Here is a 27,401-nt window from a genome sequence, read left to right as displayed (position 1 = left end):
TATTTATTTAATATATAGGCCTATGGTCTCTCCACATCTCAGATTTTTATTTTATTTTTTTCACCTTATTGTGGGGTTGTCTGTAATAGTTCCCCACAATGAACGGGGGTTCACTGTAATATACAGTACCGTACGTTTTTCACTGCTACCTTAACTTAAAGTGGATAGTGGATGTGGTCTAATAAATAAAAAATATAGGAATCAATAAAGCTGTTTAAGCATTTTCATTATTCCCTAGTTTTTCCACTTTTGAGACATTTATGGACTAAAATGCTGTGTCTAGTTCTAAAAAAACAAAAACAAACATTTACTATACACATTGTTTTCATAGAAGTGATTCAAGTCGCTATAAAAAATGTCAGTGTGGGAATAAGAATGATCAAAGCCTGGTAGACACAACGGTTTTTGATTTTGAGATGGATGTCTGGAGTGAATAGAAAAGACAGAAGGAATGAATACATCACGGGGAAGGTTAACCTAAATTTCAAAGAAAGCACAAGAAGCAAGACTGAGACAGGATGTTTGATAAAAAGCAGCGCAGACGTTACTACAGGGGCCTCAAAAACAAGAGTGACCAAGAACCAAATGGAATGACAGTATTCAATCAGATCCCAAAGAGAAAGAAGTGGAAGAAAGGGACGACACTAATAGGGACATTTAGAGCAGGCTCATACAAAAACTCCAAACGGGGTAAGGAAGAAGGTAGGGAGTGGAAGGATACACATCTCAATTTTTAACATATTAACAGATTTTTTTGTTTTCTTTTTTTATTTTAAAGACCCCATACATCCCCTTCTTCTTTTCCTTTCGGCTTGTCCCATTCAGCGCATCTTTACATCTAAATCTACATCCTCCTCTCCAACACCAACCTGGTGCTAACCAGACATTAGGATTTGCTATTGTAAATACTGAAAACTTTGAATATGAACAATCGCTCTTTTACCACATTTTAGAAAACAACAATCACTTTTAGCAACAACCAATAATTTGGCCTTTGCTTACTTTGTGAAAAAAAGGTGAAATTTGGCCCAATTAACGGTATGTTAGTAACCTGCTTTAAAAGCAGTTTGATTTGCAAACTTCTAAAACAAGACAGCAGACACATATGAACACATTTCTGGTTTTATATTAGGAAAATTAAGTAGAAAGGGTGAATTCTGAATATCTGAAACTTATCGGGGAAAATAATAATTGAAAGACAAAATACACAAGAAAATATACTTTTTTCCCCCAATTCTTGTCCAACATGGTTTGACTGATGATTTGATTGGTCATTTGATCAATGGATTGGCGTGATGCGTTGTCCATAAGCTGATGGTTCTGATAATGAGCCACTCCTTCTGACTGGCTGTCACCACGATGCGCACGCAGTCCACGTCGAATCCAATCTTGCGGTCCACGTCCTGGACCTCGACCATGCCGCCTCTGAACTCCCCCAGAGTGATGTAAGAGGCACACTGACCATCTTGTTTACCCTCCACGCGCCTCTGACCCACTTCCACGGCGCCGTGATGGAGGATGTCGCTCTGTCTGTCTTCTGAACCGGTGGTGATCTTGATCTTGCTGATCTTGGCCGACTTGTTGAAGACCACCACGAAGAAGTCCCCGGTGGACGGGGGCTTTCCCCAGAAGTACTCGTCCACGGCGCTGTAGGCCTTGGCGGCGGCGTAGCTCTCAAAGACGGCGATGTTGGTGTAGAGGCGTGCCGGCGGGTTATCCGGAATATCCTCCGCCTCCTCCTCAAAGTCGTCATCCTTCAGCTTGTTCTCGGCTCCCTTGTAGGACGAGTAGTAGCCCATGTGCTGGAAGAGCGACGGCTTGAAGCGAATCACGTCCTTTTGGGCCAGCAGGCCTCGGAAGTGGATGAGCAGCCAATCGCACGGCATCTCCTGGTAGAACATGAGCAGGAAGTGCGCCAGGCGCGGCAGATCCCGCGCGTGGTACAACTTCCCGATGTAGCCCAGCTTGGAGAACTCCAACATCACCCAGTAGGATCCATCCCGGGATGCTATCACCTTCTTCAGCGCCGTCAGAAAGTTACGAGAGCAGCGCACGTCGTCTTCCAGCATCATGTAGAAGTCGGACAGGTTGGTGCAGAAGTTGAGCAAGAAGGCGTAGTCCACGTTCTGCTTGGAGCGGAAGCGAACCCGGTCCTCTGGGTCGTTGTAGTTCCTCTTCAGGCCGTCCAAGGATGGGTAGTACTCCTCGGGAGCCTGGATCACCAGCAGGCGGCCGGCGATGATGTGGTGCGAGAACTTGCGGAGGATTTCCTGCAGCAGGTTCTCGCACCACAGAGAGTCGAAATCGGCCAGGTGGACCACCACCACGATCTCCTTCAGTTCTTCGTAGCTGGACTGGTCAAAGATGGACTTGATGGTCTCCAGAAGGTAGTTCCCTCGCTTCCTTTTCACCGACGAAAGCCCGATGGTCAAATACTCTGATGATGACAAGGGACACATTATGCTAATCATGTTTTGACAGAAGATTTCTGATGGCAGTTATGGAGGATAAAAAAAAAAAAAGCCAAAATAAAAAATTAATAATAAAAGTGAAAATAAAGATGATATTAAAAAAAATATATAATCCCAAAAATTAAATACAAAAATAAATATTAACTGAAATAAAAACACCCAAAAATATATACAAAAATCAATTAATAAAAGTAAAAATAAATATAAAAATAAAAATCAAGATACCAAAAATAAATATAAAAATAAATGTGGAAATAAATACAAAAATAAATATACAAATAGATATAAATGTCAATCAATCAATAAAAACAGTCTGCTCTCATATTTATTTTGACGTACTTAGGACTGCCCCCTCATTTGAATAACATTTCATGATGCATTTAATGCTGAGAATGTATGCAGCATGAAATAAATAAATATGAGAGTAGTGTTTTTATTGATTGATTGATATTTAAATCTATTTATTTAATCTTGTATTTATTTCCACATTTATTTTTATATCTGTTTTTATTTATTGAACCACGTTTTTTTTTAATGTATCTCTACATTTATTTTTATACTTATTTTTAGAATCTCATTTTTTTTAAATTCATTTATTTAGTTTTATTTATTTCCTTGTATATTTATTTTTTTGTATTTAATTGTTGAATTATATTTCATAAATCCGTTTTTATTTTCACTTATATTTATTTATAAATTTTTCATTTTGCCATTTTTGGTCCTCCATAACAGTAAGGCAAACCTGGACCCTTCAGTGTCACTTTTACATTTGATACAAACATGATGCTTTAAAGTACCGTAAGTGCGCAACAAACAAATGAGCTCTGGCTGATGAAGACAAAATATCACACAACAAATCAAACATCCAAGTGACATTGTTACGGTGTGAAATGCCCACTTTTGCGTGGCAGAGGGAATCCCGCCAGGTAGCGGTACGTCACGTTGATGGCGCCGGAGAAGTTGGACAAGTCTCTGAAGGTGTGGATGTATCGCTCCGAGCTGGTGGGATGCATCAACGCCTCGCCAAGCTGGTGCTTTTCTGCCTCCTGTTGGAAAATAATACACAATAATAATAACTAGGGATGTTCTTCTTTCTTTACTTGCTACTTCTTCTATTACCAGCCCTGGTGGAGCTTTTTTTTTTTTTTTTTTCAAAATAACCCTGCTACTCACCAACACGTATCCGTCCATGTCCACGTAGAGGTTGAAGAGCAGCAGGAAGGCGACCAGGAAGCCCAAAAGAGGCAGCGTGGATCTCTTCCTCAGACACCTCATCTTGTCTGCAGACTTCCACATCAACCTCAGCATGCCGCCTCTCACTACCGGGAATTATGACAAAGTATTCCACGCGTTATAATATTCATACTCATGATCAGCTTTTTCAAGTAGGGTGGAGCTAAGCACTCTGGTGTTTGTCAACTGGCCGTATTAACGATGCGTTTTTGTCCCGGAGAAAATGGGAGTTGCTCTTCAAAAGTGTATCAAATCAATACATTGACAATCATGCCAAATTTAAGCTTTTTTTTAAATTTTTTTAATCAGAATAGGCCAGAGAGTTGGATAGCTCTAAAAATATATATATATATATATATATTGTGTATATATATATATCCTGTTGACAGGCAAAAACAAACTAAAATGAAAATTCTAAAACTATTATAACTCTGGTGTACACCCAGTGCAGCTGAGAAATTACCTTTTTTCTTGTTTTTGATCTTCTCCGACTGAACAGAAACCTCACACAATCCTATGGTCGCTCGCAATACATTTATATGGAAATGAAGTCACGTCCACGAATGAATAAAGTCTCGCGTGTTGACTCGACTTTATAACGCATTTCTGCTATCTTGTTTGTTTTATATCGTTGCTTCTTCCTCCATCATCTTCTTTCGTTTTTGACGACAACAATAACGGGTAGCTCTGAATGCCAATCATCCTTTTCGTGTTTAATGGTGGAAAAAGGGAGCCTCCGTCAAGGTGCCCTTGGGCGAAACGTTTAATCCCGCTTTGCGTGGCGAGCGCTGGTGCCCCGCGCGGAGGACCCCTGCACTCTCGGCGCGGTCTCATCAAGATGGATGACGCACTTGTTGTAAACGCGACTCATGTGAGGTGATTGATGCTTCGGCTTTGCTTTGACTTTGCGGGCTGTCGACTCTCTGCAGGAACGCATCAATAACGCGTTTAGCCCCTACTACAACATGGACGCACACAACGTTGTGGACAGGCCCCGTCAATCTACTGGAATGCTAAGCGTTGCTTAAGATGCTGTCTTGACATAATATAAGATCGGAGGCAGGCTGGGCAGAACAACAACAACGTCACTCCCTGGAACATAAACATGTTTGCACACAAAATGGCGGCGCTAGTGTACAATTGGAGGCAGATTTGGCACCAGAATACAAACGTTGGCGCACACAACATTGTGGCTCAACAACATGTCAGAACCAACTGAAACCCTCAGGGACTCTTGTTATCCAAATGAAACGTCCTGGTTGGCCGTTATTCTCCATCCCGACTCGACGGGCCTGAGGGCAGCGCACTAAATAATGTGGGTCAGAGCCACCGCTGCCGAGGAGCGTCTATCCTCATTAGCGTCAGCTACAGCAGCCTCCATCGTTTAAATACTCCGCAGTGACTCCACCCAGCAGCGGCAATACAGCATTTGGGTGGAAATGGGAGTTGAGAACATTTACATGGAGGGATGGTGCAAAATGATCACAAAAGTCACGGTTCGGATCGAATCTCAGATTTGAATCATGGATTTGAATCACGGATCGGATCGTTTTTCGGATCAGCAAAAAAAAAAAAAAAAAAAGAAGATAAATAGTACTTCATTTATGAAGTACTATTCATTTTGTAAATACTATTTATTTTGTAAATAAATAGTACTCCAGCTTTTATTGTGTGGTATTTTATTTTATTTATTTATTTTGTAGTACTCCAGTTTTTATTGTGTGGTATTTTATTTTATTTATTTATTTTGTAGTACTCCAGTTTTTTTTGTGTGGTATTTTATTTTCTTAATTTATTTTGTAAAGCGCTTTTTCCAGTAAATTAAAATAAAAATCAATTCAAAATGTCTAATGTAGCCGTGTAGGATTTAGTGTCTTCATTTATTTTGTAAAACACCTTTTCCCATAAAAAAATAAATACATCAATTCAATATGTCTAATACAGCCGTTTAGGATTTAGGAACACAACTTTTAAGTGCAATATATAATATAAGGCAGAAATCATTCTTATTTATACATGTTCACGTGTAAAATAACAAGGTATTAATGGCTTAAAGTTAAGTTTCTATAATCGAAACAGCAAAATTTTGCAATTTGACAGCGACTAATCAAAGGTGTACCCCGCCTTTCCCCCAGTCAGTTGGCAAAGGCTGCAGGATCACCAGCAACCCTAATGAGGACAAGCGCTCTATAAAAATGGATGGATGACAGTTAACAATGTTAAAAAAAAGGAGCTGCAAGAAGTACACGTGACAATAATTGTGTCAGAGCTGCACATTCACGCTTCCATGCCAGTCGGTTTAACCAACGTGTCAGGAAGCAAACATGGCCCATTTTCCCGTTGAGTTGCGGTGAGGCTGCCGTTTAAAAAGGCAGCGTCCTCGCTCGGATGGCCTTTGGCTGCCTCATCACAGCAGTTGAACGTTTGATAGCCGCTACACTGACTATCTTACATTTGTGAATATCGAGTACGATGCCGTTACCGCCGCAAATGCATTGAGGATGCGTTGCGCGAAAGATGCGACGACAACAATGAGTCTATTTTCATTAATGCCAGATGACTCATTGCTGTAATGAGATTGTGTCGCGCTACAACAAAAAGTGTCGTCCTCGGGGCGTGACCATCACACACAAGAAATTTGGCCTAGTGCAGCTGTGTTATTACTTTCGTGGTGAGCCATCAAACTCCGTCCACAGGCATTGACGAAAAGTCAACATTTACACAGTTTATCGTCACCCATCTGTCTAGTATTTGTGCTTTAATATGGCAGCAATTGGACAAAAGCTCAACGACAAGTTCATGTTTGAACGGCAACTGAAAATGGCCAACAGATGCCTGTCTGGTCTTCATGTTTGCTTACAAATGCGGTTTTCACAGGTGAAACAAGCACTGCATAATGTTAAAGCAATTATCAATCGAAAAGGCAACACCTGAGCAACTAGAAACAGCCATCGGTCACATGTTCCAATGCTTTTGCTCACTTGAAAAGTGGGCGGCTTCAAACAAAAAGGTGCTCTGTCTTGAGTTGTTTGACACTTCAAAATGTAAATACCACACAATAAAAGCTGGACATCATCTTTCATTTGTGTGGTCCTCAGGGTCATTTTGTGTTTTTTTATTGTTATCATTACTTTATTATTATTATTATTATATCGTTTTTAAATTATTTTTTATTTTATTATCATTATTATTTTTTAAATTTTGTTTTTCGTTTTTAAATTATTTTTTATTTGATTTTTTTTGTAGTTTTAGTATTTTGTTGACTTGTTTTTTATTTTTATGATTGTTTTTTACTAGACTTTATTTGTATGATAGTGTGCGGATCTCAATGTGGAGCACTTTGGAAATGCTTGTTTTTAAAATGTGCAATAGAAATAAAGCGGATTGGATTGGAATACTGAACTATTGATCCGAAACAAAGGAATTGACCTTGCTGTTGCAATACTATTGTCATATGATGACAATCACCTCAAAATATGTCTTAGTTTGGATTGCTTTATTTCCCCCCAGAATTTTTATACTCAAAAGCCTCCGACGTGAGGAGGTGCTGTACCCTTTTTAACCTTCCTGGTCCTGCAGCTGCACTGATTGATTTTTTTTTTGGGGGAGAGGGGGGGGCACTGCACGGACATTTTGATTCAGAGTAATGCATCACAATTCTGCTTGACTTTGCATCTCCGGATGATGAATGCTACTCTGCTACAAGTACTCAGATCCTCATCGCTCATATCGTAAACGACTGGCACAGACCGGTTCATTAGGTACACCTGCACTATCTAGTTGACATTGCACATGAATTATTGTGGTTGTTCTTTGCATTATACGTAGAGCTGTTTCTAATATTTTATCATGTAGCCACATAAAGTGACCAACATGTGAGCATTATTATATTTATATAGGTAGATTGTTCTCGTTGGCGTACCTAATGAAGTGACCTGCGAACATCTGATACAGCGGTGCTTAAGGGCCACGTTTGACTTTTTAGTTAGACAAGTTAAAATGTACATATATAATATTTTATTTTAACAGTAAAATAATCATTTTCATTTTAATTGTATCATTTCAAATAATTAATTTAAATATAAGTAACCAGTTGTTTAACAATTATTATTATTTTTTTTAAATCTGTATGCAAAATAATTCACACAACTATGAAGAATAAATGATTTATTCTCATGTTAAAAAGTTACTGTTAAGAATTATTTGACCAATTGCTCACCATGTGAATACAATATACAGTACATTTGTAAAAGTGTTAATTTTACTATTTTTTTTACATTTATTTTTTATAATAAATCAACCCACCAATTATTTAATGAGCTAAATTAATTTTAAAAAATACATAGGTACAATAATTCATATTAATTCCAAAAAACAAACAAATCATAATTTAATTCAATTCACAATTAATTAGTCAATTATTTAATAAAATAAATACAGAATATATGCCATTTTTAATTTGACCAGTATTTCTATTATAACTTAAAGAAACCAATTAAATCATTTACATATAAGATAAATGACTTAAAAAAATACGGTATCAATCTATGGGAATAATGGCTAAGCGAATGTACCAAATATTACAGGGCTCTTGATAATGTAAATGCTCAGTGGGATGGAATAAAGAATTGAGTGGGCCATACCTTCCTACCCCTGGCCTAATATGCGATATTTACAAATTAATCTACTACATTAAAATACTTTTTGCCTACATTCTGCATCAATATGTGCTGCTTTTGAAATGTGAAAATGTGTGAGTGCTGACACAGCCTCTCCAAACAACACGTGTGTGTGTGTGTGTGCGCGCGTGTGTTTGTGTGTGTGCATGTTGCAATCATCAACGGGTAAACAGCCGGTCGTCGGTCCTCCCACTCGGAGACTTTTAAAGCAACTGCCGGCTTGTACGTGTTTACTTATTCATCAAAAGGTGGAGGAGGGGAAGGAGGAGGAGGGGGGGAGCATGCAGTTAGTTTCTCCCCTTCCAGCAATTACTCTTGTCCCGCTGATGCAGGGGGGGAGTACGTCTCTTTAAAAATGCATGCATCCCCAACGCTACACTTTGGCTGTGATGGCCAAACAGTGGAAATAAATTACTCTGGATCACTGGATCTGTACCAAAACGTAATCGGCCTAAAAGCCAATGGTTTAAAATTTTGGTGTACTTTTGGAATAATTACACAGTAGGGCTCTGAGGTTTAGTGGTGCAAGCAAGGTGAAGCAAACATGGTGAAGCTACATTTAGTTGCTATGCTGCACACAAATGGATTAAACTGCCAATAGAAGTGAAGTTCGCACTGAGTGTAAATGCTTTTAAATCCAGGTTAAAAACTTTGCTTTAACATTTTTTAATACCCCCCCCCCCCCCTGATTAGAAATTACAGGAACCTACTTTTATTTCTGTACTTTATTTTCAAATGTTTTTAAAGTCTTCTCTTATTGTGTTTAAATGTTGCTCAATGTACGTTCTTTTAGTAATTTTGCTGTTGTTTGTAAATGCTTTAAGGTGTTGTCTTTCCTTGTGTACAAAACATTAAATTGCTTATATGAAATGTGCAATATAAGTAAAGCTGCCTTGCCTAGTGAGTGAGTGAGTAACAAGTTGTTTCTAACTTTACTGAAGTGAGAGCCAAAATTAAATATCCAAATCTATACGCAATCACTATCAATTGTTTTGCGTAATTCAAGCTAGCCAGTTAGCTAGCTACCTAGGAAATAGTAGCTTCGTTTCGGCCCAGCTAACTAACCAATGGACAAACAAATGAACACACAAATAAATTAAATAATTAGCCAACTAGTAGCAGCTTATTTTGTAATATTGTTACAAACCAACCAACCAGCCAGCCAATACAACAACAAAAAAAATCTACTTAACAACCAATCAAAAAAGTGCAATGGAATATGACTGCAAGCAATAAATAAATAAATAAATGCCACACCTAAAATGTTAAAACTTCTTCTTGAGTCCAGCCTAATTTTGCCATAAATCTGTTTGTATCTAACATACTAAGTAACTTGCAGCAAAACTAAATTGTTTTCCAGTTTGCCGCACTTTTTTTGTGTGTCTAATTCCGCATGTTGCGGGGAAAAATGAAAACGTGTTGTCCGCATGCACTCATGGAAGCCTGCTGTGTTTCATAAATAATTCATGAGGAGGTGGAGGAGGAGCTTCTTTGTCTGGGAAGACTACAATAAAGATATTTTATTTTATGAGAGCTGCTTTATGGTCCATCGCGGCTGCGGGATGACATCACCTGGGACGTGCCAATCATCCGTGAGTGTGGGCGAGGTGATTTGATGTCAAAGTGACATTCGGCTGTTTGTCATTGGAGACACTAATGGAAGGAAGAAGGGGTACTGGGTGGGGGTAAAAGAGGATTGAAGAAGTAGAGGAGAAGCAGACAGCAGTAAAAAAAAAAAAAAAAAGGTGTGATTGCTACTTTGGGAGCTTTGCACCGGGAAAAGTGAGAATAAGATGCGAGGGAAGATGTTGGTCTCCATGGCGACAAGCCCAGTAGTGGAAGAGCTCTCCATCTTGCTCGCTCACATTTGAGGATGACACCTCCTGCTTGACAACTACTCAGCAACCTTAAGCACCTTGGTGTGTTTTGAAAAGCAATAGGGTTCTTGAGAATGAAGGAATGTGCCAAAAATGGATGACAGGTGGCTTTATTTGGGCGTAAGAAATAAAAATAATAAATGAATTAAATTAATCTCTCTGTGTGTTTATACATTAAAGAAATGCTTATGGTATATAGCCCGGTAGGGTTCTAGGGTCAGCAGACTCAGGTCAATTAGTGGAGACACCAGATTGCAAAGCAAACATGGTGCATCATCATAAAGCTGTTATGCTGCACGCAAATGGAAAAAGCTGCCAATTGTTAATTCCATTTAACTCCAGGTTAAAAACGATGAATTTCCCTCCATACCTATGGTTCATGTCTTTAGGATGATTTCTTCAATGGATTTTTCCAAAATCATTTTCTTTGCGGTACGTTCTTTTAGTAAGTGAAATCCTTTTCATTTTTTTTAGCTTGCTTTTAAATGTCTTAAATTCTTTTACCTTTAAATGTTGTTTCGTAAACTATGTGAAGCAAACTGTGTTACCTTGTACATGAAATGTGCTATATAAATAAAGCTACATTGCCTTGCTAATATAGTTTAAAGGAAAATGTGTCTGGGGAAAGGAACTCATGTATATAGGTCAGATGGCAAGAATTGTACAAATCAACATTCCTGAGATTTGTGCCACTGGAAAAAAAATTACATTTGTACAAATTTACATTTACAAAAGTTTTTGATACCTACAGCTCCACCCTAAGAGTCAAAAGGCTTCTTGCACAAATGTGAAGTACAAAGCCCTGACATTTTTAGATAGACTTCAAAATCAATGTGGATGTGTTCATGTATCCATTCAGTAAAAAAATAAAAATAAAAAACGTAACTAAAAATCTTAGGGAAATGGGAGGACTGGCGAGTTTGCATATGAGATTGGATTATTCAAGTAGATTATTAAGAATAATAATTCCACATCTTTAGATTTTACTGATCCTCAGATTAAAACGGGAATGACATAAAAAAAAAACAAGGATAGGATTACAAATGCACAACAATGTCAAACATTATTTGGCACTCAAAATGATGACTTATTGTTGCTTTAAAAAGATATTTCTTATGAACATAGGATGAATACCACCATGATTACGCGCATGGAATGTTCATATTTTCAGTTGAATATTCTTGACAAAAATCATCTCTGAGGGGATTTTGGGGGGGGGGGGGGGGAACAAGATTAGAGCTGCCAAATGCGGCTTTTTGCTGTTTCACCCAACCCCCCCCACCCCCTTGCGCGTTATAAGAAGATTACAACGTGACATGCGACTGATGGGATAAATGCTTCTCTCTCTCTCACACACACACACACACACACACACACACACACACACACACACACACACACACACACACACACGCAAACGCGCACTCAAACACACACACAGTATTAATAAAAAAAAATTTAAAAAACGACCATCTTTTCAACTGAAAACTGCCAAAACCACACCGCATTGAATGATGGTAATTTTATCCAAGATGAGATTAAGGGCAACAAGAGCTGCAGCAAACGATTCTCTTTTATATACATTATCGTATTCGTAACGTTGCCATCTTTAAAACTGAAACCACGCCTGACTGAATGATGATAAAATTATGTTTCATTTTTCAGCAGGCAGATCAAAGGTGAGATCACCGACCGGACCACAATAGATCAGGATTTATGTTATGTCATGAACTCACAGAGCCACATTTCAATGCAGCGAATCACCTTTTGGCTTCACTGAATGTCTAAAAATAGAGCGCCACTATATCGAATTTATGCACCGTTTGACGGAAGAATTCCAAGGCTCGACTCGCGGTGTGCGAGGCGGCGATGAGCAAAAGCTTATCAGCTCCGCCTGCCAGCACCTTCTTCTTTTGATCAGGTAATATCCCGCTACCGCTCTTTCATCCTCCCGCCCCCGCCGTGTATTCCCGCCTTTCACCGCCACGGCCAAGATAATGAAACCTTACGGGACGCCCGCTGGCCTTCCGTGCCACCCCCGTGCCTTTAGCGGCGCAATTAAACGAAGTTAACTATCGTCTGCTGGGAAACGGGTTTGACTTATTTGCAGCCTTAAAATGTGTCAAAACAAGAACCCTATTGATTTTAAAGAGCCATTTCAGAAGCTCAGATATTGGACATACTTTTACGTACATTATTTTTTTTTTTTTTAAAGGGGAGAGCAAGTCAAAAAAATTCTTTACAATGTTTTATGCATCCCCACTAGTCTCAACAAGGCATTCACTCCCAGCCATTTTCACTGAAGCAACCCCCTTCGCTCTCGGCTGTTTTATTGGATTTTGACTGATTTTGCAAGGTCCACAGAATATTGTGTACTATTTCCATAAAAACATGGAACCTACCAAAAGAAAGATTAGAGACTCTTCTTTCATCAATAAGAAAAATAAAAATAAAAATAAAAAATAAATAGGGGGCGTTTCTGTTTTGCAGCAATTAGCATTAGACTATAGCTAAGTTTAATCATTATTCATAAACCTATTGAAAAGACTGGGAAAAAGAGTTTGTTGCAACATGGCCCTGGCTGATCTCTTATACTCTGCTGCCACCTGCTGCTTTTTTGTAATAACTACCATTGCTTTAAGCAACCTCTTCAGGTCAGAAGCTACATCAAAGCCTTTTGTATGTTCTAGCATTAAAAAAATATATATTTTTTTTTTAACGTATAAATATGTTTTTGGGAGTGAAAGACAACGTATTAAAAACATATTTATATGTTTTTGGGTTTGAATGAGTTAATATTAAGTTATGAATGAAGCAGCAAAATCCACCCATTTCTATCCCTCTGAGGGGGTGCCGGGCGGTCATTTTGCTGTCGAATGGAAATTACATCACAGTTGCTCAGGTGACGACATGTGACATTCGCAAGCTGAGCCATGATTGTGATCAACCCTAACCCTAACCCTAACCCTAACCTGTGGTTGCTAATTGTGTTGTTAATTGTAATGTCATTTTCAGTCAAAATGGCCGCCCCCGAAATGGATAAAAACAGGTGGATTTTGTTGCTTAATTCATATTCCACAAATGTAATATTAACCAGAATACTGTGTTTAGTCTAGTGGGGCTACTACATACAACATATTATTGTAAAGACATTTTTTGACTTTACTATGCCTTTATGGTCTTTTTTTTTTATTTTTTATAAAGAGAAATGTGAGGTCATGTTCTCAGAAACCTTTACTAGTCACAATACAAATACGAAAATACGAATACAGATTGCTTGTACACAAATATAGAGGTACTCTGACGTAAAAGTGCCTCATCTCTCTCGTTTTTCCAAGTGAATTGCTTGATTTTTATTTTATTTATTCTTGCTTTTATTTTTATATTTTATAAGACAGCGCTATTTTCTTTAACAAGTTAATCGAAAATGTTGCTTTTTTTTGGGGGGGGGGGGTGAAATGGATTAAAGTCTTACAAATTATAAACAAATTAAACTCAAAAGTCAAAATACCACTGCAGCAACAAAACAATCACTATCATATCAAGGCCAAAAGGTAAGCAGAGCTACATTGAGTTTTGTTGGCTGAGCAGATTAGTGTTCGCTAACCGCGTTAGCTTCTGCTAAGCAGCACTTACTTGATTGCTTGGAGAAGTTGCTTACGTCAGTCATTCCCAACCACTGTACCGTGCACATTAGTGTGTGTGTGTGTGTGTGCCGTGGGAAATTATCCATCCAACCATCCATTTTCTATAACGGCTTATCCTGTTCGAGGTCGCGGGTGAGCTGGAGTCTTTACGAACAGACTTTGGGGAAAAGGCGCTCTACACCTTTAATTGGTCGCTACACATATTCACTCTCACATTCACACCGTCACTGAAAGGGAGCGGAACTACACTGAAGTCAGCCATCGTGAATTGGTTAAATTATCCAATTTCACGTAAGAGTAATTGGTTCGGAAATGATTATAATGTGTCCTTGTTCATTTATCTGTGGCAGCGATGTAAGGCAGAACAATGAAATACTCTTCAGCTCGATGGCAGAAGGTACAATTAACCCGTGTATCCCCTTTGCTGCCTTTCATACAACAGAATAACTTTTGTGTTCAACTAAACAGGCCCAGATTTCAAATGAACTAAATTTGTGAGTAACACTGGTCTACGCCGTGGCAGCGGTGGGGGACTGGAGGGGGATATATGGATTTGGAAGATGTGTGCAGGTGTTGCTCTTGCCAATTAAAATGATCTTATCCATGATTATTTTATTATTTTTCGCCAGCAAGAATCCTATTGATTTTAAATACATTTTTAAAGACCTACCTGAAGTTATAGCTCAAAGAGGCCTGCATCATCTTTTCACCATTCAAAATGCTTTATATCTATCTTTTTTATTTTTTTACTTGCTTAACAAGATTATTATATATTTTTATTATCAGTTACAACTGCAAAGGTCCAGGAACATCTTAGGTCATAAGAAGAATCCTACTGACTTCCAAGTAAGCAAAGTTGCTAAATACCATGTTAAACATACAGTACTACATAAATGCAATTTTAATTTGCATTTTTAAATTCACATTCAAATGCTGTGCTGAAACTAATGCAACAAAATTTGGATGAATGACAATAAAGTCTACTGGACAAATATTTTTTTATGTCTTTACCTGTTGCCTGGTGCCGTGGGTGCTGTTGTTGCTGCTGGTCAACATGAGTCCTTCAGTTAAGAATGAGGACCAAATACCTGAAAACAAACAGTACAGCAATCTGTTCAGTCTTTCTTTAGCTAAGTTGCTAAATACTCAGTAAGGCAAAGTACTGCTTTCACAAAATGGAGACTTGTTTGCGTCCATTAACCCTATAACGCCAAACGTATCATATTAAATACATGACATTTTGAGCCATCTATTTCATGAGTATAATATTTTTTATCCCATTAAAACCCTGACGTATATGATCTGACACATGCATTGCACTAATAATCCATTAGAGGGCAGTATCACCCAGCTGATGGCTTTTCCAGCAACCTTGCAATTTAGAAAAGAGAAACACCTATACTTTTTAATAGTGGGAAATGTTCTTTCTGATTTTTGTCAAAATTAATGTTTGAGATGTCTGTTTAGTATTATAGTTTTGACAGTTATAAATGCACAGATTTAAAGCATTGTGGCTATGTATCAAATAAAACACAAATCAAAAGTCATATGTGGAAGTTGATTTTCAAAATGTTTTGGGGGGTTTGTTCAAAAGTGCCAATAAATACTTTATTTACAAATAGTGATAGACTGATATGTTTTTTCCAGCACCGATACCAATATCTATTATTAGCAGGCAAGGAGGCCGATAACAGATATTTGGAGCCGATATTTTTTTGCCGTGAAATAAAAAATATATATTAGACCTAAAAAAAATAAACATGTTTGTTAAAACAACTTTTCAAATTTTCTACATGTTTAATATTTTATTTTAATTTAAACATACAGCAAACAGACAGCTTTGTTTTCTAATAAAAAAGTAAATATTTTTCTATAGTTTTCCCAAATTTTATACTTTCACTTATTTTCGTTTTAATTTTAACAAAAGCAAAAAGCAGCATCTATTATGAAGTGAAATTTAAATAAATAAATACATACATAAAACGATCCAAGAAATGAACCCACTTTTAAATTGATATCTGAAGCTGGTATTGCTCCGTGCTTAGCAAACATAGCAAATGTTGGCTTCTCGTCAGAGTTCGCCAAAGGGTTCAAAAGATGTTCGTAAACAGTGAAAATGTGCCGAAACATGTTCAAAAAACCAAACTGTTTTTGTGCCAAGTAAAATCTGTCTGTGAACATCTTTGCCACCTTTTGCAACATTTTACGAACCCTGAAGAAAACACAAAATTCGCTACGTTCGCAAACATTCGCCGCTCAGAGAGATACCAACTTTATCAGCCTTCACACTTGTAAAAATGGCCGATGCCAATATTCATCAAAATGTTAAATAACAGCACCAATTATCTGCCTGGTCGATAATCGGTCTATCCCTATTTACAAATAATCCAAATTTTCTCTCATATATTTCTCTCATATATTAAACTGAACTTGGTTGGTAAATCTAACAAATTAGACTAGGCAAGTACTGCTAAATTTGGTATTGCTTCGTTTGTCCATTCAACATCTGACTCCATTGAGACTTTACACAAACCATGAGCACATTACCACCATTTGCACTGCATAATTTAGTATTGTTTAGTATAGCAGCACCACTATTTCATTGTACCTGCACCATACAATGACAATAAAGGCTTTATATTCTATTCTGCAAAGCTCCTGAGTTGAAAGTGTGCAGCTATAAGTTGTGACTGCATGACTTCACTTATCACAAGTAAATGACTTAACTCCACTTGAAATTCAGTAGTAACTCAAGACTTTGATTTTAAACTTGAACATTAAAACTCAAAACTTACTTATCCCACTGCTGGAACAGGTAAACACATGGTAAAAACATGGCTTATGACTAACACATGCTGAAGATTAGCAGCAATTCACAGAAATTCCCCCAACGTACCTTTCAGCGCCGGTAATGATGCTTGGCTGTCAATCAAGATGCGGAGGAGGATGCTCTCGGGCGGTCCTGATGCTGCGGCGGCATGTCAGCTCCCGAGACGCACACGTAGCGTGATTATCGCTCCTTCTCCGCCCGACGTGGTGGCTGAAGAAGTGAGCTCAAGTCTGACAGAAGTTGGAGGAAGAGGAGGGGCGTAGATAAAAAAGAAAAAAGGTGGTCTCACCTGAACGACGGGGATGAAGAGGAGGAAGAGGAGGGTGGGTGAAGGAGAAAGTGAAGCTCTCCTCTCTGGCTGCGATGACGCTACATCTGCTCGTCCTAATCATCCTCCTCCCTCGCTTCATCCTGGGCTTTCATCCTCTCTCTCTCTCCCCCTCCCCCTCGCTCTCCCTCTCTCTCTCTCGTCCTCCGCCACAAGGTGTCACAAACAGAGTGTGTCTGCACCAAATGCCTCATTGGCTCGTCTCCTGCTGTCTATATGTGCGCGTGTATGTGTGTGCGTTGCATCACACAGCAGCTGTGCATCCACGATGACTTAGCATGACACCTCCCTCTATCTTGCACCTCACGAACCCACAACCAAGAACAGATCAATATACTTAGGTTTGTCGTCTACAAAAAAAATCTGCCCAAATTTTTTTGCATACCTCCTTTACATTAGCTCTCATGGAATCTCTTGATCTAACTTTGGCATGCGATGATCTTAATAGGATGCATGAAAAAGTCTCAAGGACCCATGGCAGAAATTGAAAAGGAAGTCATCCATATTGGTTTGAAACAGCCATTACGCACTCAGTGAGAAAAAAAAAAAAGTGGCCCTGATACAAGTTTCACTGATGGACACATAATTAATTGGACGCGTCTATCATAACGAAAAGTCAGAAAGACCAAAATAAACAGGAAGTCGGCCATTTTGGTTTGAAGCAGCCATTCCTCAATAACACAGGTGTCACGCGAGTCCGCTTCCGCAGAGCTTGCTGATGAGCTTAAATATGAATCAGCTGTGATGAACGTGGGAAACCTCTAAAACATGCAGGACTCGGGCCCTCGAGGACCGTTTTTTGACACCACTGCTCAATCAGTTGCAATCCGTGGAAGGTAAGAAAAAAAATAAAAGAAGCCCCCGAATACCAGTTTCAGTGATGGACACAAAATAGCATGGACATTTCTATCTCAACAGGTCACACAAAACTGTCTCATGGACGTATGCGGCAAACTGAACAGGGAGTCAGCCATTTTGTTATGAACCAGTAATTTCATACTCAATCACACTCCTTGGAAAATTAGGAAAAAAAGGAGCCCCTGACACCAATTTCAGTGATCAAAACAAAATTAGATGCACGTCCATTATAACATTACGCAAAAAAAATAAAATAAAAAATCTCAAGAACCCGTGCTTGAAAATGAGCAGGAAATGGGCCATTTTGTTTTCAAACAGTCATTTGAATGTATTTCAGTGCCACCCCTACAAGAAAATTTGCCCAAATGACCCTAAATTGGAAGCAGGTACCCACAACAGAGACAACGCTAAATTGTGAAGATTTTTTTTTTCACTTCTGCCGTCTGATGAGCAAAGTATGACATCACATTTTGATCTTTTTCAGGAATAACGATGAAATGGGAAGGTGTAAAGGACCGTTCAGAAACTCTAAAGTGCATCACAAGTCACAACCTGTTGAATTTGGGACGCCATTCTCAGGTTGCTCTCATTTTTTTATGAAAAGCGTTTGTTCTCTATTTAGGAGCCACATTGTACTTTAAATCACATTAAGTATGGAAATTAGTTTGTTTGTATAGTAAGACCAAAAAAAAAAAAAGTAAAATGACACCACCTATGAATATATGTAATAAAGTGCCTGCAGAGCAATACTGTCCCCCCCTTGATAACTTGTCGCTGTCTCCTAGCGTCGTGTTCTCCTGCTGGAGACGTGTCTCTTTATATACGCGTGACAGGTGATGGGCAGCAGCAAGCGCATAACGCTGATTATGACGGCAACATGTCCATGCAAAGCCAAACACAAGCTGCCTCGCGTTGGAGTAAACAGACTGTAAGTGAGCTCGCTACCTTGTTTTTTGACATCAACATGCACAAAAGCCATAAAGAAATAAAATAAATGCAGATTTATCAGATAACGTGAGCTAGGTATACAACTAATTTGAATTCAATTAAGAAGAGTTATTTTGGATTAAATACATTGTAACTGCCAATATGAGATTTGCTTTATTTCGCATGAAACCACACAAGCTTTGGATTGGAACAATGTTCTTTTTTGGGTCATAATTTATGTACATAAGAGCCTTAATAAATTAAAATTGCAAAACAATTTAACGGGCTGGCTCAGACACATTTTCGAAAATAGGCACCTAACAAAAGATTGACTGTACTTAGCTGTTTAATTTCACACTTAATGGCTGGCTAGGCACTCCAGGGAGCAACTATTTGTAAACAAGCAATTAAAAAGTCAATTTTATGTAATGTTGTCTTTAAAAAAAATAATAAGGTCAAGACTCATGGTAGACTGGGCAGAACTAATAAGTTGAAGGCGCATACAACAACACGGACCTTCAGAAGTCAGAGTTTACGGGCTGGCTTAATGCTCGTAAAATTGACACTTTCACTTTTAAAGCATGCAAGCAGTTTGCCGTTAAAATGTTTGCATTGTTTGAAATAAAAGGCAACTTCTGTAGATGATGAATATTGCAGGCAGTTAAAAAAAAGTGCAGAGTAAACATTCAATGTCTGTAAAGTGCGTCCCGTGAGGCGGATAACAACCTTACTAATCAATCATTAAACACACATGCTGCGGCATTTAAACACAATAAACATGGAGGTGAAGTAGCAGTCAAAGTGGTTTTAAATGTCAGAAACTAAACAGTAAAAAGCTCTCATCAATTGCATATGAGTGAATAAACATCTCCCAGAAAGAGACATCTCTTAGCCATCAGGATAAAATAATTCCAGACATTCGTTAATTAATTTAATTTTAAATGTATTTATTTCAATATTACTGTACGGCAACACAGAAGAAATAAAGTCAAACAGTAGTTAACTTAGTGATACTTAGTGACTTTTTATTATTATCTTGCTCTCCACAAATACTTCATATATAAAAAACCCTAATACCTAAAACTAATCTTAAGCATTTATGAAAAAATTAAAACAGACAAACCTGCTCTAAAAACCGATTCAAACCAACTGAATATAAAACAAAAACAAAAGTCAAAACTTATTAAAAACTAGGGGTTGGAGTCATTGACTGTCTCACGATTCGATTTGATTCAGATTTTTGGGTCTGATTCGATTCAGAACGATTTTTGATTCTAAATGATTTGGTTGACAATTACCTCTGCTGCAATTTATAGATGTACAAAGAATCGTCACGATCTACTCCAGTCTGACTCGCTAATGCTAATTAGCGCGCTACTCGTGGCACTTTTATCACTCAAAAGAACGGCTATTCATACAAAACGCTTCAGGAATGTTTACAGGGAAGCATCTTAACATTACTCACCGGCATATGCTCTTCCTACGCTGCAAAAAAACCCATAACTTGATTGTGACTTTTTCCTTCTACTTTCCAATGTAGCTACAACTTACAACGCGTGGAACCACACTGCCCCTAAGTTGCAAAATCGGGTACAACATGAACAGCGCTCCCAATAAAAGGCACACACAAACAAGGGCAAGGATTCTAAGGCTTAACGTAAACCCGGCTTCTTTTGCTAACCAAAAGAGTAGCACCTAATCACCTTGCGGAATCTTGAAAAATGAATTCCCTGCGCGTGCTATGACGGCAAAATCGGCAGCCATGGCGGCCTTCACGAGCGAATCGAGAGCTGTGACGTGTTATTCCGCCAAGACGAGCGGTTAATATTTCATAGGCCTTAATTTGGAAGTTTGCATGCGCACGAGCCGTGTAGCCGCCGCTCGCTGAATGCTAACCAGGCGAGTCCTGGCGGAGGACGGCCCGAGGTCACACCCTCTCAAATGAAAGTGATGGCATTCCTTCCAATTAACTTGTCAATAGCAACACAAAGCCATTTTTAAACAGCCCACAACATATTTATGTCTGCGCAGTATAAAAGGACAGAATACAGGTAGTATGTGTAAAAAATATATATATAATTTTTAAGTTGCAATACCCACACTTTTCCCAATGAAAGGTTGAACAAAACCTACTGTACTGATTTTGGTTGGTGGTTAGCGCATGTTTACTTCCAGAATGTGAAGAAGAACAATTTAATAAAAATAGTCGCATTGTGGTCTTAGAAGTGGAGCTGTTTTGGATACTCCAAATCGCATGGCAAAGTATCTCGACAGGCTCTTGCCTGCTAATCAACCATAGGCGTCCACTTATCCTTATTGTCAAAAGACTCAAGTAGTGGCATAAAATTGCCGCAGGTTAAGAGGAGGCCGTGCTCGTGTGAGTGCTCATTTGCATATGAATGACACTGGTTTGTGTTCTGCTGGCTATTTAAAGCTGAACACGTAACCAGGGAAGCCTTTTGTATATTATTTGTACAAACAATAACATTGCATGGAAATAATATTATGCAAATTTCAACACAGTGGGACTAATAAAGGTTATCTTCTGTCTATTATACAATGTTACCGCACATGAAAGCTGAGCAGCATTTCTCAGGAATGGAGACGGCCGCCATTTGATTTCCATTCAAATGAGACGTTAAAAAAGGGGGAAATTGGATTTCTTTCATTTGACACAGAATTGCGCCGCCGGCAGATGTGTCACATCCTTCTGTTAATATCCAACACGTGCCGAAAGCCTTTACAACAGACATTTTGAAATGACAGAGGGAAACTTACAGCTTATACTGACACCACACACAAAACCATCTCAACTCGAAGCGCACTGGCTTAAAAACACCAACCGTCGCTCACCATCGGCGCCCAACTAAATCCTTTAAATCCTCATTCACACCAGCTTTGAGGCCGATAAGCGCCAACTCCACCGCTGCAACGCCTCGCGGCGCTTTAAAAACGTGGCAAAAATAAGTCGTTTGTTCACATTGTAAAAGATGACAATTCGGGTTTTTAAACAGTGTCAAATCGTAAAACCTAACATTAGGCAACAATGCATTTAACGAGGAGGAAATTGACAGTAAACTACTCATTTGTTGAAAATGTGAAGTTTTTACTTTGTCCACACTTAACGGTCAACAATGGACATGTTTTTTTTTTCTTTTTTCAACATGTTTCACTAGTTCTGGTATCTAATGCAATTTAAAGGGGAAGTCAAGGCAAAACAAAATCCACCCATTTTACCCATCACAGGGGGCGGCCATTTTTTCAATTGCTGTCAAGTGGAAATTACATCACAGTCCAGCAACAAACCTGTTACATAACTGGACTGTCATTAGGACCCTCGTAGTTAAAGCCTGTGGGCAGCCATCTTACATTGCCACTTTCACTAGTGACAACCTTAATATTTTCACTGAAAACACTGTTGTTACCAGCGCGTGTCTTACATCAGGATCCCTTTACGGAGTAATTATCTCAATTTCGTGAATTGTAACTCACAGAGTTTAGGTTTACATTTCGCAGCAATTTTTTTTCTTGATGGGCTTTACTTTCACTTGACTGTTGATGGCTCTGACAACATGATGCAGATGAAGACCTAGAGATACACCTTGCAGAGAAAATGACAAATATTTTTCTTATGCAATGAAATGTACATGTACTGCTTCCCCCAGACTTATTGGTACAACTGAATGTCATAAACGGTGGCATTTTCGCTGTAGAGGAAGAAAATAATGTAAAAAATGCCGCAGAGAAATCAATGTATTCGTTCATTCATTATGTTAGTCATGTGGGTGGCAACGTAAGATGGCCGCCAGTAGTGTAGCATCACTTCTCCCAACGGAGACTAGAGTATATGGCATTGACAGTCCAGTGACAGTCATATATAAAATGTGTCGTAGAAATGGGAACAAGTGGATACACGGGTTCATTGAACCTTCTGCCATCATCTCCAGAAAAAAAAAAAGAAACTTCTGCCATCATTTAATTTTTAACAGTAAAGCCAATATCTGTAACCAATGTAGACAGATGAATGATACAAAATTATTTTTGTAAATAAAAAAAATTATTGACAGACTAGTTAGATGAAATTGGACAATTTCCTACGGCACACCTGACGATCTCTTATGGCGCACTAATGTACTGCGGCACAGAGGTTAGGAACCGCTGCCCCAATAAAAGAAAAGTGCTAGAAAACGTGAGTGACAGCATAACAGACGTAAACAACGTCGTAAACAGACGTAAACATTGAATCAGACAGTACTTATTGGCACATCCTTTGGCAGTTTTATTTTTGAAATGCAACTTTTCAACATATATTCATTCCATTCCATTGTTACTTGTAATGTGATGGCGGTGTGGCTAAATATCAGCCTCATATGTTCAACGGTTTAAGCACAAGATGACTAAATCTGAGTCGTACTAATTGTAGTAAGGATCGCTGTGTGAAAGAGGCTTCATAAAAGATCATTAGCAGGGTTTAGTAGTCATATCAAAACACTGATGACCAGCAAATAAATAACAGTTACGTTTTTTCTCCCAAGCTCTTTCCATTATTCTTGAGACAAAGTTCCAAAATGAAAAAGCCGGCAGCCCGTGGACAGAAAATCTATCAGGTCCACACTGCGTGTATCCTTTGCTCAAGTTCCTCTCCGTGTTTCTGCAGCTTTTAAATCCACTGAGTTTCAGTTTCCCAAGATTGCGAAACATCCTGAGCTCATTCACATTCATGTCTCGTACTTCCAAAGATGAAGCTTCAGGGGACTTCAAATTCTCCCAAGTAGAAGCTTCCACATACAAATCAAAAAAGACAGAAGCGGTCCTCACCTCTAATTTCGGGGCTCGCTAGGGACGGGAGTGGCTTACTTGGCGCCCGAGTCTGCGTCGGGCCTCATGCTGAAGGGCTCCAGACGCTCGCTCTCCGGCAGCATGTTGTTGAGGCGCTCCATCAGCGGCACCGTCTGGTCGATGCCCATCTGGATGCGGCGCAGGATCATGGACATCTCATTGACCTTCTGGATCTGCTCGGCGTACTTGGCGTAGCGCTTCTGGCGCTCCTGCATGATACTGAACAGGGTCTCCACCGAGAGGTCCATCTGGAGTGCAACCACAAAGCCGGACCATTTAGAACATATTGCGCTTTATGAGCATGTCACTCGACGAATGCCGCGTGACGCGATGGGTGACCGTAGTGATTCACAACTTGAGTGAGAGAGGATGAAAAGCTCTTCCGGTAGATGACAGAATAACCCTTTGTAACCTTCTGCTGGCATCTATAAAATAGAATAATAGCTTTGCATTCAACAAAACATGTAAATAAATTTGCAAATAAATTAAATAAAAGATCGTCTTCATTTCAGTAGATTCACATTTTGTGACATTTTTTTCAGGTGGTGTGCTGTGAGATTTTTCTGTTATTGGTCTTGGCTCATCCATCCATCCTTCCATTTTCTTTACCGCTTGTCCTCACAAGGGTCGCGGGGGTTGCTGGAGCTTATCCCAGCTGGCTTCGGGCAGTAGGCGGGGTACACCCTGAACTGGTTGCCAGTCAATTGCAGGGTCTTGGCTCAATAAAGGTTCAATAAAACTTATATAGACAACCCCAATGTTTTCTCACATTCTTATAAGCAGGTGGATGAAAGCACAATTACTCCATCTAGTGGAGTAATTGGCAAGTAACCGTTTTGTCAACATGACAATTGATTGATTTTTTTTTTTTTTTAATCTATACCTCCATTCCACAATGAACCTGCCTATTTGCAGTTCACAATTTTTTGGTGTGTGCACTTTTTCCCCGAAGGAGATCAATCTCCTCAGCAGCTTTTGTACTCTTTCTATAATCCTCTAAGATATTATATTATACTAGTGCACTAAGGCAAAGATGTTGAAAATGTTTTATTATCGTGGGATAAGCCCCTTGAGATGTAAAATGTCGTTTACGAGGGGGTCACACACACACAAAATAAATAAAACACAGGGGGGAAAAAAGACAAACATATAGAATACAATAACACTTAAGTGAGACAACATTAATCTCAACACAACAAAGTTCTAATTATTTCACAATAATAAAGTTAAAAAAATAGAGCATGACAATACATTGTTGAAAACATTGACAATTGTTTTTTAAATAATTAAACAAGATATTTTTTAAAATATGGAGCGAAGAATAGACAGTTACCTCCAGAATTATTGGTACACCGTTAAGATGTGTTAAAAGCCCTAAAATAAAGCAAGTTTTATTGCAGAAGCAGATCCTCATACTGAAAATTGTAGTGAAAAATGAATTGATGTAAGATAAATGATTTCTTAATGTGAGATTGTTTTCCCACTGAATTTATGTACTTGAATTAAATGTTGGATTGGCTTTTCCTTCCCCCCAATTATGTTCCTATATCATTTAGAACTGAATTTATTAGAAGCTAAATACACATCCAATCAGGGACACCGAGGTCACTGTATGAAAAGCGCTGTATTAATAAAGTGTGATTGATTTGATTGACTACTGTTATGAAAGAAAAGCATCAGTTTAAGCTATTGTGAACATTTGAGCCATTACATGTTTGTTACGTGAACTGCCTAACTTGGGCTTTTAGTTCGGGTATGCTGGTATGGCTCACCTCTTTGATGCGCTTGACTAAAGCGTTCTGGTCAAAGGAGACGGCCTCAGCGCACTGGTGCAGGTGGTCCTGGTAGCGGGTGCACAGCTGTAGCACCTGCACGGGATCCAGCCTCTCCAGACACACGCTGCTGGGGGACGTCTGGCCGCTCAGCACTCCTACCGAGGGAGCGAAGAATGTGTTGGAACAACAAAATTAGGGTCAACAAGGCTGATCTGGTAGTTACTTGCATTTTTTTTTTCATGATCATTCTTTGAGAATTAAGGTGCTGGAATCAATAACAGGGGCTACAGCTTGAATCTACAAAAAGACACACACCTTTCAAGAGGGGCTGGAAGGTGGGGATCTCTTGGAGTTTAATGACATCAGGGTCACTGTGGATGTTTCTCATGGACTGAGTCCCCTGCGCCACCACCACAATGTCGTCCATCTTCGCCTTCTGCTTGGCGGGAGAGGGGACCACTGCAAAGACAAGTGTTTTCATTTATTACCCATCTATACAAAATTGAAGTCACGTTTTAAGCGACTGCCCGAACCAGATATTGACCACTGGGGTCTAACTATACAAATAGTTCAGAGTCTTCCATTGGATAATTCATGTTATGTTCTCACTACAAGGTTTATAGCATAGGTAAATGTGTTAAAACACACACACACACATATCTACTGGTTCATGAAAGCAAAATTAAAATTTTATACGATTAAAGGTTAGGAAAGACAGATGCTCTCAAATTATGTATTCCAACAAAGCATGCGTGCTTGCTACACAACAGTGTTCCTTCTATTCTATTTTTATGTAATAAAGTTATTAACTTCTTCCACCATGTCAGACGAGTTGTGCATTGGTTTATTGATCCTGGTACGTCGGACACGATACTACTGCCGCATAGCATCACTCTGCCAACAACAGTTTTCATGTCTTGAAAATGCCACGTTAACATTACAAAACAAGAATGTGAAGGGCATGAGGGATTGGCTAAATAATTTAACTAAAATGTGACGAAACGAGAGGAAAATGACTAGTGAACGCCATGGTTGGACTACACAAGACAATACAAACTTCATAACACACAACACAATTAAGGAGCGTGAAATGCTTACCTGTCGAACTGTAGTCGGAGTGTTTGTGCTCCGTATCTCCGCTTTGCTCGGCGCCCATGATGCTAACTTCCCCTGCTAACGTTAGCGGTTAGCTCACCAAAGCTAATTGACGGCTCAAAAATGTTGACAAATTTAACGATACACAACCAAGTGCGACTTGCAGAGGGCCCCGGAACACCCTCTCTACTACTACCCGAATACAAATGCTTGACTGACAATTCCGCATGCAATGAAATCAAAATTAGCTTAGTCTGCTATCTAAAAACAAAGCTAAGCGGCTACTTTCTAACCAACCAAACATTTGGTGTGAATATATAGCCTTGCGTACATCTCGGTTGTGTGAAACTTTTTGTTTAGTTTCATTTAGCTTAGTGGGTCTTTACGTGACATTTGAAGGTGGAAGTCATTTCAAGCCGAAAGACACTTCCGTAAATATTAGTCACGTGGTAAATGACGTAACCATCAGGACAATGACCATTTTTTTGATAGCCCTTAGTGCTGCTTTTTGGAACGATTTGAAAATTATTTTGTGTGAATCAAAACACAAGATTATATTGAATGGTAAAACATTACACATATTACCCTTTTTTAATCCAAGAACAAAAAAATGGCAACTTTGGTTAATTTGTATGTTTTATTGGGAAAATTGTATATCCATAAATGTAAATTTATGAACTTGAAACCTTATGAAACCTTTATTAAAATTACTTTAGATTGAAATTGACAATTTTAAATCTCTTAAATTTGTAACGATGATTAATATTCATGCAGAATTATAAAAAAAAAAAACCTCTTGGGAGCTACCTGAATTGTGCCCCCCGCGTTTTAAATTTGGATTT

The 27,401-nt window shown here is 38.8% G+C and overlaps 2 protein-coding genes across 4 annotated transcripts; both read right to left on the bottom strand.

The window, feature by feature from the left end:
• Positions 1-436: 436 nt before the first annotated feature.
• LOC144054098 (alpha-1,3-mannosyl-glycoprotein 4-beta-N-acetylglucosaminyltransferase C-like) lies at positions 437-22,977 on the bottom strand. Of its 3 annotated transcripts, XM_077569183.1 has the most exons (6): positions 17,027-22,977; positions 16,804-16,947; positions 14,919-14,995; positions 3,645-3,790; positions 3,370-3,517; positions 440-2,437 (listed from the first exon to the last, which is right to left on the bottom strand). In XM_077569183.1, the coding sequence occupies exons 4-6, from the start codon at positions 3,777-3,779 to the stop codon at positions 1,272-1,274; spliced, it is 1,449 nt and encodes a 482-aa protein (XP_077425309.1). In that variant the 5' UTR covers positions 3,780-3,790; positions 14,919-14,995; positions 16,804-16,947; positions 17,027-22,977; the 3' UTR covers positions 440-1,271. The 3 variants fall into 3 exon arrangements, with proteins under 3 accessions (XP_077425311.1, XP_077425309.1, XP_077425310.1); XM_077569184.1 differs by lacking the exon at positions 17,027-22,977 and having other exon boundaries at positions 16,804-17,009; XM_077569185.1 differs by lacking the exons at positions 14,919-14,995; positions 16,804-16,947; positions 17,027-22,977 and having other exon boundaries at positions 437-2,437; positions 3,645-3,788.
• Positions 22,978-23,105: 128 nt separating this feature from the next.
• borcs5 (BLOC-1 related complex subunit 5) lies at positions 23,106-27,007 on the bottom strand. The gene is made up of 4 exons (XM_077569187.1): positions 26,563-27,007; positions 25,780-25,923; positions 25,462-25,619; positions 23,106-23,937 (listed from the first exon to the last, which is right to left on the bottom strand). Exons 1-4 carry the CDS (start codon positions 26,618-26,620, stop codon positions 23,704-23,706), a joined length of 594 nt encoding a protein of 197 aa, XP_077425313.1. The 5' UTR covers positions 26,621-27,007; the 3' UTR covers positions 23,106-23,703.
• Positions 27,008-27,401: the final 394 nt, after the last annotated feature.

This window comes from Vanacampus margaritifer, chromosome 6 (genome assembly GCF_051991255.1).
Source record: "Vanacampus margaritifer isolate UIUO_Vmar chromosome 6, RoL_Vmar_1.0, whole genome shotgun sequence".
NCBI lineage: Eukaryota > Metazoa > Chordata > Actinopteri > Syngnathiformes > Syngnathidae > Vanacampus > Vanacampus margaritifer.
Note: the sequence above shows the minus strand (reverse complement) of the source record. Positions and strands in the feature narration are given on the sequence as shown.